Source organism: Neovison vison, chromosome 9 (assembly GCF_020171115.1).
Source record: "Neovison vison isolate M4711 chromosome 9, ASM_NN_V1, whole genome shotgun sequence".
Lineage (NCBI taxonomy): Eukaryota > Metazoa > Chordata > Mammalia > Carnivora > Mustelidae > Neogale > Neogale vison.
This window is the reverse complement of record NC_058099.1, coordinates 1434577-1445602: the sequence shown is the minus strand read 5'-3', so window position 1 is coordinate 1445602 and position 11026 is coordinate 1434577. Positions and strand designations below refer to the sequence as shown.

General features: G+C 64.9%; 1 protein-coding gene across 3 annotated transcripts in view; it reads left to right on the top strand.

Annotated features, from left to right (window-relative positions):
• Positions 1-2722: 2722 nt before the first annotated feature.
• Positions 2723-11026, top strand: part of SARDH (sarcosine dehydrogenase) — a 60969-nt gene continuing 52665 nt past the window's right edge. Inside the window, exons 1-8 of one of the 3 annotated variants that reach the window (XM_044264509.1) lie at positions 2723-2808; positions 3025-3082; positions 3475-3525; positions 6272-6617; positions 7756-7934; positions 9255-9434; positions 9955-10078; positions 10257-10357. In XM_044264509.1, the coding sequence (XP_044120444.1) occupies positions 6299-6617; positions 7756-7934; positions 9255-9434; positions 9955-10078; positions 10257-10357 (903 nt within the window). In that variant the 5' untranslated portion in view covers positions 2723-2808; positions 3025-3082; positions 3475-3525; positions 6272-6298. Of the gene's footprint in view, positions 2809-2842; positions 3083-3474; positions 3526-4367; positions 4502-6271; positions 6618-7755; positions 7935-9254; positions 9435-9954; positions 10079-10256; positions 10358-11026 lie in introns of those variants that run through there. The other 2 variants (XM_044264508.1, XM_044264510.1) reach the window with 2 other exon arrangements.

Below are 11026 nucleotides of genomic sequence, written 5' to 3'. Positions count from 1 at the left end.
GCAGTGTGGAGTGGGGGCCCCAGGGCCCTGCGGGAGGCTGCCCACCCCGCCGTAAGTGTCCCAGGGGTGGAGGGGCACTCGAACCTCCATTCCTGGGGATATCTGTTTCCAGGTGGCGGCAGCCCTGAGTGTGTGGGGAGGGGACAGGGGCCCCCTGCCCCTGGAGAGGGACCACCACTGAGCCCCGGATGATGAAACATCTGTCTTCATGAAAGCATGGGGGTAGTTGATGTGTTTTTGAGGGTCTTTACTGGAGAAATAAAATCTTGGAAGTATAATTCCAGTTGTCAGAGTCGTTCTGGAAACTTCCCTGCTCCCCGAGTTGTCTGGGTCTGCCCCCGCTTGGCTGTGTTCTGCGGCAGTCATATCTCTTCTCTGAGCGGACACCTGTAGAATGCTCTGCTTGCTCCCCTCCCCTCGTAGGGCCTCGGGGCACCTCGCAGAGGCCCTGGGGGCCAGGCCGGCCGCTGCCTCCCCCTGGGTCCCTCGTCAACGAAGTGCTGTTGGTATTTACTATCCCTCTTTTGCAGGACCCCGCACAGAGCTCCTCAGGGGACCCTCCTCCCCCGGTCCACCCCCCCCTTCCAGCCTGGATGTCTGCCCACCCAGAGGGCAGCCTTCAGCTGCCTCCCTCTGTCCTGGAAGCCCCGCCAGCAGCGGGGGCGGAGGGGCGGCTGAGGCCTGTGGAGAGGGCCGCCCTGGGGAAGGAGGCGCCTGGCCCAGGTGCTTGCAGGCCCAGGGGCAGGAGGAGGCCTGCTGGACCCGAGGTAACCCCTCACCCTCCAGGCCACTGGGACTTCCCTTGGCTCCATGGTTTTCTTTCAAGTGCACCGAAAGTGGAAGATAATGTACAATAAGTAAATGACAAAACTTCCCTAAAACTGACACTGGAGGGGGTATAGTCCCTGTTTCCCAGATGGGGAGACCAAGGCTCGGCCACAGGAGACCTGCCCAAGCGCTGCTACGGCAGGTTGGCAGCAGGACCCTGCCTCGGCGTCCCTGGCTGGAGCCTGTGCCCTCCAGTGCCCAGGGGAGACGAGGTGGCCCATCCCCCCCTCCCAGGTCCGAGCAGGGACCTGATGGATCCCATCTCCGACAGCGCTGACCCGCAGCTGCCCGCCCTTCCAGCCACCGCCCCCGTCCGAAGTCCAGGGCAACTCTGCCGCTTGCCTGGGTTGGCACCATTCCATACCAGCTGTTCCTCTTTGCGTGCGGGGCCAGGAGAGGTCTGGGCTGCCTCGGCCGCTGCCCTGGGGCTGTAGGGGCCCCTGTGTCCCTTGCCCGTGCTACTCCCGTTGAGGGCTCTGACGGGGATGCAGCCATGCTCCTTTGTCACCCTCTCCGACCTGTCCTTCCACTCATCGAGCGAGCGCAGCCTGGCCCCACGCTACTGGCCAGGACCCCCCTCTGTGGAGTGACCAGGCTGTTCTCTGTGCCCTGAGCCTGTGCACCGTGCCAGGGAGGCCTCACGCTGCTGGGGCAGCCTTCCTCAGGAGGTGAGTGAGAGTCTCTGTCCACATGACGGGGACTGAGAATTGTAGCAGCACCTGGCCAGGCCAGAGCCGGGCCACCTCCCCCAACATGCTGGAAGGAGGGGCAGCTTGCGGGGCGCGTCCTGTCCCAGCCGGCCTCGTGGCTAACCGCCCCTCCCACCGCCCTGAATCTGTCTTCTTCCAGAACCCAGAGCCCCTCAAGGGCCTTAGTTGTCTCTGGGTCTTCCAGCCATGATTTGCATATAGTAGGTGCTCAGTAAATGTAGAGGACAGAGAAACTGGCAGCAAGACAGTTGGACAGTTAAGAAATTGAAATAAAGAACACAAAAAAAGAGCACAGTTATTTGTCTCATTGGTATTAATTACAGTGTGTTGCTCGCGGTTCCCCTCTATTAGTAGCCAACATTGCTCTATTGCTAACCAGATTCTTCCTTTGATCCATGGGAAGAGGAGGCCCACTTTTATACCAACGCCCGTCCTGACTCTTCGCACACCCAGAGGTATAAGTACGTCCTGCTCATGGATTGCCTCCGGGTGTCTCCTCTGGGCATAGTAGACAGAATGCCCTTGGCCCCCACGGCTTGCTGTGTGGCTGGAGGCAAGCTGGCTCCCTCTCTGGTCCCAGGGCTCCCCAGCAGTCAGATGGAGGCAGGCATTCCTGGCCTGGGGAGCAGGGCGCCCTGCCGTGGGCAGACCAGAGGCTGGGACCGATCGATGGAGGGGGCCAGCAGCCCTGGAGGGCGGGAGGTAGACAGCTGCACTGCCCCGGCTTGCCTCCGAGGGCCGTGAGCACCCCTGGGCGGGCAGGGAACAAGCTGCAGCTGGACGGGCTGGCGCTGGCCGGAGCCCTGCATCCCTCCGGAGGAGCCCGCTGGATACGCTGGGGCCTGGCACAAGCCTGTGGCTTACCCAGCTCAGGTCGGGGCCCTGGGGGCACAGACAGGCAGAGGCAAGCAGGGTGCGCGGGGCACCGGCGGCGAACCTGCAACCCTGTTTTAGAGATAAGGGAGTGAGGTCACCCGCCCCACCACCCCCTCCACAGCCAGGCTCTGCGGCCCGCCGGGTTGCTGCCCTGGCCAGGGAGAAGCCAGAGGCGGTGGGCGGCGCGTCCGGCGGGGGCGGGGGGGCGGTGACAGGGGGCGGGCGGGGGCGGGGGGGTGGTGGTGAGCGAGGGGGGCGGTGACAGGGGGCGGGGCCAGGGGCCGGCGGTTCCGGCCAGGCGGCCGCGGAGAAGGAAAGCAGGGCGGGCAGCCTGCAGACCCTGGGCGGGACACAGGGAGGCCTCGGGGGCCCAGGGCAGCCGTGGCGGCTGGAGGTACGCCCCTTCGGGGGGAGCGGGCCCCGTTCCTCCCCCGCGGCGGGCGGGGTTGGGACAGCCCCGGCGCTGGCCGGGACTTCTCGCTGCCCCTGGCTGCAGTGACCATCTGGCTGGGTGGGCACGAGCTCGGTCCCCGTGTGCGTGGCGGGGGCCCGGCGCCACTCCCGCCCTCCTGCACCCGGCGAAGGCTGGGCCCGCTCTTCTCTCCATCAGCCTCCCCCACCCCGCAGCCCTTGAGGAGGAGGACTCTAGCTCGGACTTCACCGCCCAGGTGAAGCTGTCGCTCAGGCCCCGGCCCAGGCCCCTGCCCCCAGCCCCAGGCTGCCCTGCACCCTCACGGCTGGTGCCGCAGGGAACACGCTGCGGACCGGGCGGGAGAGGTGGAGGGCGGGAGAGCGGGTTAATGTTGAAGCAGCTGCTTCTGGTGGGGGGGGGGCACCCCCAACCGGCCCCCAGCTGGGACAGCCGGCCTGGCCAGGGTGCGTGGAGGGGGCAGGTGGCCACTTCCGGGGCCAGCGGCCCCTGCAAGTTGGAAGGGAGGAAGGAGGCCGGGCCTGAGGCGGAGCAGGAGCTCGGGGCAGTGCGGGGGGTGGGGGCCCCAGGGGTCAGGTGCCCAGCCTTGACTGTGCCCGCAGCCACGTAACGCTGACTTTCCACACGTAGGGCACCACTCTCGGGGGCTCCTGGAGCATTAGAGAACTTCGAGAACAAAAGGTAAGGACAGAGACAGGCCCAGGGGTGCGCCAACCCGTGCCCAGGGCACCTCTGTGGGCAGAAGGGCAGGTGGACGGTCGGACCGTGGGGCAAAGGGTGGCGAAGGGACTGAGATGCCCTGTCGCCACCACACGTGCTCCGCGAAGCCTCCTATGTTGCAGCTCTCTGCCCCTCCTCTGCCCTCACTCCCCTGGGAGGGTCCCTGTAGGGTGTGGGCAGCCCTGACCAGCCTGGGCCCTGGGCCCCTCACCCGCATTCCCACCGATGAGTCTGCAGCTCCCCCCACCTCCCCTGCCCCAAACCAGGCCCCTGCAGACTTGGGTTGTGCATGGGGCCGGACTTGCTACCCAGCTGGGCCACAGAGTGGCCTTGGGACCTCGGCCACCTTGGAGGGCCTTCCTGTACCTTGGTCTCCTGCCATGTAAAATGGGGACAGCGTCACAGCAATGCTCATTAGGGCATCTTTTTTTTTTTTTTTTAAGATTTTATTTATTTATTTGGCAGACAGAAATCACAAGTAGGCAGAGAGGCAGGTGGGGGGTGGGGGGTGGGGAGGAGAAGCAGGCTCCCCGCTGAGCAGAGAGCCCGATGCGGGGCTCGATCCCAGGACCCTGAGATCATGACCTGAGCCGAAGGCAGAGGCTTGACCCACTGAGCCACCCAGGCGCCCCTCATTAGGGCATCTTTTGTGGGACGCTCTTGCAAACAGAGGTCGACTCAGGTTAATTAGTATCAGTCGTTACTATCGATGCAGGTGAGTTCATGACTAAGGCCCACTCACGTGTCATGCTGCCCCCAGAAGTGGGCCCAGGAGGCCCCTCCGAGTGTCCTTTCCTCCCCAGGTTGGACAGGACACACCGCCAGGGAGACATCTCTCTGGCACCTTTGTTCCTTTGGAGGTGGGCTTCCTGTCACAGTCTTGTAATTATGAGACTTTTCTGCCTGGTGGGACTGCCTGAAGGAGGGGGCATTCCAGGTGAGCCCTGAAGGCCACTGGGGGACATGGAGGAGGTGGTGGGAGGGGGAGGGGCAGGGAAGGGGTTACCCAAGCACATAGCTTCCCCTCCTTCCATGGTCTGGGTCCAGGCAATGCCCCCTGGGGGCTGCCACCTTCCTCGTCTCTACCCCAGCCCCCGCCTGTCTGTCTCTCCAGCGCAGGGCTGTGCCACGGTTCTTCCTTCAACGTAAACCCATGTGGCCAGGCGCTCAGGAAGGCACCCCGGGGAAGTGTTCTGAGCCCCAGGGGCTCTCAGGACTCCCTCCCTCTCCAGGCCCCCTCTCCCCCTCCCACTCTGGCGGTCATTTCTCCAGGTCCTGGGTCCCCCTAAGACCTGAGCTTCTTGCCCTCAGCTCTCAGATGCCCGGCCCTCCTCGCTGGCCTCCCTTGCGGGTGACCCTACTTCCCCAAGCAGGATCTCGTCCCTTCCCTCCACCTCCCTTGTGCCCCCTACAGCCATCCAGTGCCCACCCTCTGTCCAGGTCCGCCCCTGGAGGACAGGGAGTGACGGGGCAGAGGCAGGCCGCTCCAGACCGGCAGGTGGCAGGGTTAGCCAGCAAGGGGTCCTTGATGAAGTTCTAGAACCTAGGTGAGGTTCGGTGGGCTGAGGTCCGGAGCCGATGACCAAGAAAGAATTCTTGAGACATCTTTGGTGCAAAATGGTGGTGCATTAAAGCACCACGGGGACAGGACCCGTGGGCAGGAAGAGCTGCTGCCCCCAGTTGTGAGGGCAGGCGTGTTATATACCTTGCGGTTGGGGGGAGGTGGTGAAGGGATGGGAGATTTCCACAGAGTTTTCACATATTAAGGAGGGCCACATGTTAAGGTGCCGGGGGGAGGCCTTGCCCTTATGCCTTGATCAATGTCGTTTTTAGGTCAGGCATTAACATCAAGATAGTTGGGAGATTCTCAGTGGGGTGTTATGACCCTGCTGTCATTTACATTCCCTTCTACCTCAGTCTCCTCCAGTTGTATAGTGGGGAGGGGGACATTAGGGCTTCAGGAAATGAGAGTTATTTGCCTCTGGAAATTTGTGCTATTGATAAGGTAACCTCCCTGTTTAGATCTCTAGGATACCTGTAGAGCAAGGGAGATTCCTGTTCTGCAGGATTGCGATCCCTGCAAGTTAACTATTTATCGTCTTACGGCGGTCGGGGTGCCTGAGGAATGCTACACCTATGGAGGGGAGCGGGTGGAGAGGGGGTGCAAGGCGCCAGCTTCTGCTCTGTCCTCAGCCAGCCTCCTGCTCCCTCATCAGTCCTGACACGGTGCTTGTTTTGGGACCTGAAGACAAGCAGGTCTCTGTCCCCAGCTGCCAGATCATAGTTCCTACAAAGGCCTCATGGGGCTCAGTCCTTCAGCCCCCCCCCCCCCCCCCCCCGGTCCAGCCTCAAGGACACATTGCTCCCTCAGGCCTGCATCCCTGGGAGTGGCTCCCATGGTGGGAAGTGGGGGCTGGGTGGGGGGGAGCCAGAGTGTTCATTCCCAGACCAGGGGAGGGGGGTGAGGAGACTCTGGTTGCCTGGGTCCGCCCATGGGCCCAGCTCCAGGGGTGGGCAGGGACCTTCTGCACCCGCCCAGAGCCGATGATGCCTCCGGGCCCTCAGTACACCCGGGGGGTGCACATGCGATCGGGGCCTCGGGGAGGTGGCGGAGGAAGGCGGGTATGGGGTGGTCCCCCGGGGCGCAGCTGGTGCAACCCCCACTATGCCCCTTGGTGCCCCAGCCAGCCCTGACTCTCTCCCCCAGCTCTCTGTGGTGCTGAGCCCGGTCCCCATGGCCTCGCTGAGCAGAGCCCTGCGTGTGGCCACCACCTGCTCTCGCCGGGCCCTGGGGCCGCGTGCGCTGACCAGCCGAGCCGGCCCCACCACTGAGAAGAGCGTGCCGTACCTGCGGACCCTGAAAGAGGCCCAGGGCCCCACGGTGGTGGCCCAGGGCCCAAGCCGCCCCCTGCCCAGCGCAGCCAACGTGGTGGTCATCGGTGGGGGCAGCCTGGGCTGCCAGACCCTGTACCACCTGGCCAAGCTGGGTGTGACCGGGGCGGTGCTGCTGGAGCGGGAGAGGCTGACCTCCGGGACCACCTGGCACACGGCAGGTAGGGGCTGGGGCAGGTGGGGGCTGGGGCGAGTGGCGGTGCCTGGGCAGGTCTGGGCCAGGAGGGACCGGACTCGGTGAGGGGACAGTTCCGGGGTGACGACCCGAGGCTTGTTAGACGCAGCTGCGCAGGAGGAGGAGGGACACGGAGAAGCGATGCGGGGTCATCTGAAGGCACAGAGGGAGGGACCCCCTTTGCTCCCTGTGCCTCTGAAGAGCCATGGTGGGGAGGGGGGAGCCGAGCTGGGACCGGAGCCTGGAGCCCCCGCAGCTGTCTGTGCCAGGAACAGAAAGCCGTCCCCAGACGGGGCCCCTGGGGTGAGGGGCGTCCACAGCGGGGCATAGAGCATGGGTGGGGCAAGGAGCAGTGCCCTCCATGGGCAAGCATGCATGGTCCTCGTCCTCCTAACTAACCAGTGGGCATGTAGTAAGCACCTACTGTATGCAGATCGCCGGGGCAGCCAGCCTTCTGCCTGAGCCCTGGACCCGGGTGAAGTTTGCAGTTTCGGCTGGGGGGGGGCGCACCCCCGCCTCGGCTAATACCTCGCTACTGGCGAGGGCACTGAATGCGGAGCTGGGGAGAGGTTCAGGCATGCCAGGGCCTGCACACCGCGGCCTCTGCCCTCCTGCTGTCCCGTCTCGGCTGGGCCGGCCAGCCTCTCCCCTCACTGTCACACCGGCCCTAGCTCTGGCCGCCCACTCCCCACTTTGCTGGTGGACGATGTGTGCGTGGGCTTGCGTGGGTCCTGGCTTGGGGTCCCGGCCCCATCGTTACCTGCTCTATTGTCTTGGGCACAGGACTGTTGGGTGCCATCGAACTGCTCTCTAAAATCATCCTGCCTGCCCCTTGGGGCTCCCGGGTCACCCTGTGACAGGCTCAGCCCTGGACTTGGCACACAGCAAGTGCTCCTTAAGTGGGACCCTGCTATTACCCCTGTGTGAGCTGCCCAGGGGCCAGAAGGGCCGCCCCCAGATCAGCTTTGACCCTGGGATTCTGGCTCATCAGCCTCCCGGAGTACCCCATGGGCTGCAGAGAAAGATCCAGGCCCTCTGCCTGATCTCCAGGAGCCCCAGTGTGCCCTGCAGAAGGGGGAGGCCTATCACCTTGTCAGGGACTCATGGTGTCCCTTCCCGGCAAGGCCTGCTGTGGCAGCTGCGGCCCAGCGACGTGGAGGTGGAGCTTCTGGCCCACACGAGGCGCGTGGTGAGCCGTGACCTGGAGGAGGAGACGGGGCTGCACACGGGCTGGATCCAGAACGGGGGCCTGTTCGTAGCGTCCAACCGGCAGCGTCTGGATGAGTACAAGAGGCTCATGTCGGTGGGTGTGCTCCCACCGGGGGTGGGGGGCTGCTGGTGGCATGGGTGCTCCCCGTCCTGGGGGTCTGGGGCAGCAGGGCTGGGGGAAGGAGCTCTGACCGATCTGGGTTACCGTCATAGCCAGATGCCCTTGTTGCTGGGCCATCTGGGACAAGTGGCTGTGCCTCGGCCTTCTTGCCTTTAAAATGGGACCATATTGTGGAGCCGATGCCAGTGAGCCCCAGACCCGGGAGGGCCCAGCACCTGGAACTGTTACCGCCACCGAGACCTGCTCTTGGGAGATAAGATGCACGTGAAATCCTGCCCCCCCGGAGGCAGTGCCCACACTTCTCCTGTCCCTGCCCCACTCCCAGGCCTGGGGAGGGCGGTTGTGCGGGGGACTGACAGAGAGGCTCCTGCTATGGACGACCCTTGGATTGGGGTGGGGTGCTGCTGGCCAACCCAGAGCGGCCAGGCTGGACGCCAAATCGCAGGACGTGGGTGCGGCAGGCTGCTCGGGCAGTCTGTCCTTTCTGGGGCGCCGACCGAATCTCTGCTCGGGGCCCAGCGGGCAGAACCAGCCGCGGGGCCGCAGGTGGAGGCGGGGGCCGCGGGCTTCACCCCGGCAGGTCTGGGTCTCTGCGCCTAGGAGCCGGCCCCATTCTGCCGCCTCCTCCCTCAGCTCGGTGACCGGCCCGGGCGGAGGCCTGGAAGGGAAGCCCCCGGCCCCCAGCCCCAGCCCTGGAGCCCAAGGCCCCCCGCTGCCGAGAAGCCCCTGCCCCTTCTCGGCTCGGTTCTCAGCGGAGAATCTGACCCGCGCCGCGGGCTTCCAGCTCACGCGATTGGCTGCCCTTGGGCCAGTCAGGTGTGAGGGCGTGGCCTGTCCTGCTGACCCCGCGGGACCGGGGAGGAAGGGCTCGGTCTCCTGCGAGCTGGCGGGGCTGGAGGACCCGGCGCTCAAGTTCACAGCCCGGGCAGTCCCCGCGGTCCCCGAGCGGTCCCCGTGCGCGGGCTTCGTGTGCGCCTATAGAGGAGGCCCCTGTGTGCCCGAGCCTGGTCGGAGCTCTTGCGGGGGGGCCAGCCATCTGTTAGCTCGCGCCAACCCCCGGGGGACTTGAAGTCATTGGGGTCCGAGTTGGGTGACCGTGGGACGGCCCGGAGCCTGGCGTGGGCCTCATGCTCCTCAGCCTCCCGCCACCCTAGCGCGGAGATGGCCCAAGGGACAGCGGCAGCTTGCTGGGGGACGCAGGTTGGAGCTGACTCTGGGAGGCGCAGGCGGGGAGGACAGTGGCCGGGGGTCTGCACCCTGAGGGCTGAGTCCCTTTGCTCTCGGGCCCTCTAGCTGGGCAAGGCCTATGGCGTGGAGTCACACGTGCTGAGTCCGGCAGAGACCAAGGCGCTGTATCCGCTGATGAACGTGGACGACCTGTACGGGACCCTGTACGTGCCGCAGGACGGAACCATGGACCCGGCGGGCACCTGCACCGCCCTCAGCAGGGCTGCTGCTGCTCGGGGGGCACAGGTACTGGCGGCCCCCGCCTACGTCCCCTGCTCCCAGCCTGGAGGACCCGGGGCTCTGCTAGACCAGCGTGTCCTCTGGGGACCTCTTCGGTGCTTTTCCTTGTTTATCCAGACGTGCACATCATTGTGGAAAACACCAGAAAGGACAAGTTTGACGTTTCAGTTTTACAGCCCCCAACTAATTTTTAGGAAGACGTATTTTTATAGGCAGAACCCAGCCACACTGCTCTGTGGTCTGGAAGACTAGACAGCAAACGCCCGTTAGCGAAGCCACCTTGCTTTTTGGACGTCACTTTATGAGAAAGACCGCGCGTGTCTGGGGACGCGTCCTCCAAGTCGGGGAGCGCGGGGTTAGCTTCCGGTGCTGGGGTCACCCCACTTCGGTGGTGTCACAGGACGCAGGCCCAGCAGGAGCAGGGGTGCAGGTCCCGTCTGGGTGGTGGGGAGCCGGTGACGTTGGGGGCGGTGGGCACCCTCCCCGAGCCCTGCTGGGCTCTGGAAGCAGCCCCTCTCGCTGGCAGGTGATCGAGAACTGCCCGGTGAGTGGCATCCGCGTGCGGACGGACGACTTCGGGGTACGCCGCGTGGCCGCTGTGGAGACGGAGCACGGCTCCATCCAGACGCCCTGTGTGGTCAACTGCGCAGGTGGGCGGGGGTCTCTCCTGGCTCCCGGGCAGCCGTGCTGGCTGCCTCCTAAGCCTGGCCTGCCTCGGAGTGGGGGCCTGGGGGGGGGACAGACAGGCCCGCAAAGGCTCCCCCTGCCCACTGGGCTGGCAGCCCTGCCTGGTGCTGCAGAGCTGACCTGACCCTGTCCCGCCTGCAGGCGTGTGGGCCGGTGCCGTGGGCCGCATGGCTGGAGTCAAGGTCCCGCTGGTGGCCATGCACCATGCCTACGTCGTCACCGAGCGCATCGAGGGCATCCAGGTAGGTGTGCTTGCAGGCGGCGTGACCCCTGTGAGTCCCCGCTCCACCCCATGCCTCAGTCACCTCATCTGTGAAATGGGTACCCTCACACTGGGTGTTTGGGGTGGGGTCAGAGGAAATGAAGGAGCTTCCTGGTGCTGATTTGGGGCACGGCTCCTCAGGGAGGCCCAATTGCATGTCCTGCGTGGTGCAGCCCGTCTGGGGTGGGGGCACATTCCGAGCTCCAGGTGCTGCTTCAGGGGACCCGCGTGTGTTTGCGTGATGTGCCCCGGGGGCTGGTGTCAGAGGCACCGATCTCAGACCCTCAGGTCCTCCCTGGGGGCTTGGAGAGGCCCTGCCAAGGGAGACAGAGGGCTCTGCACCCCTGCCCTCTCTCCTCTTCTCCCCTTCTTATCCCCCCCCACTGTCCCACTGTGGTGTGGGCTGGTAGCTTCCTGTCACCTTGTCAATGGTCACCTTGTCAGTGCCTCCTCTTTTCCTCCTCCCTCCCTCCCTCTCTTCCTCCCTCCCTCCCTCCCTCCTCATCCATCCATCTGTGAACCGTTAACCCACCATTCCATGTAACCCTCCTTCCTTCCTCCCGCCCACCAGCAAACATGGACTGCTGCATCCCAGACCCTATTCTAGAACCCATTTCCGGTCGGGGTTGAGCTGGGGGGCAGGTACAGA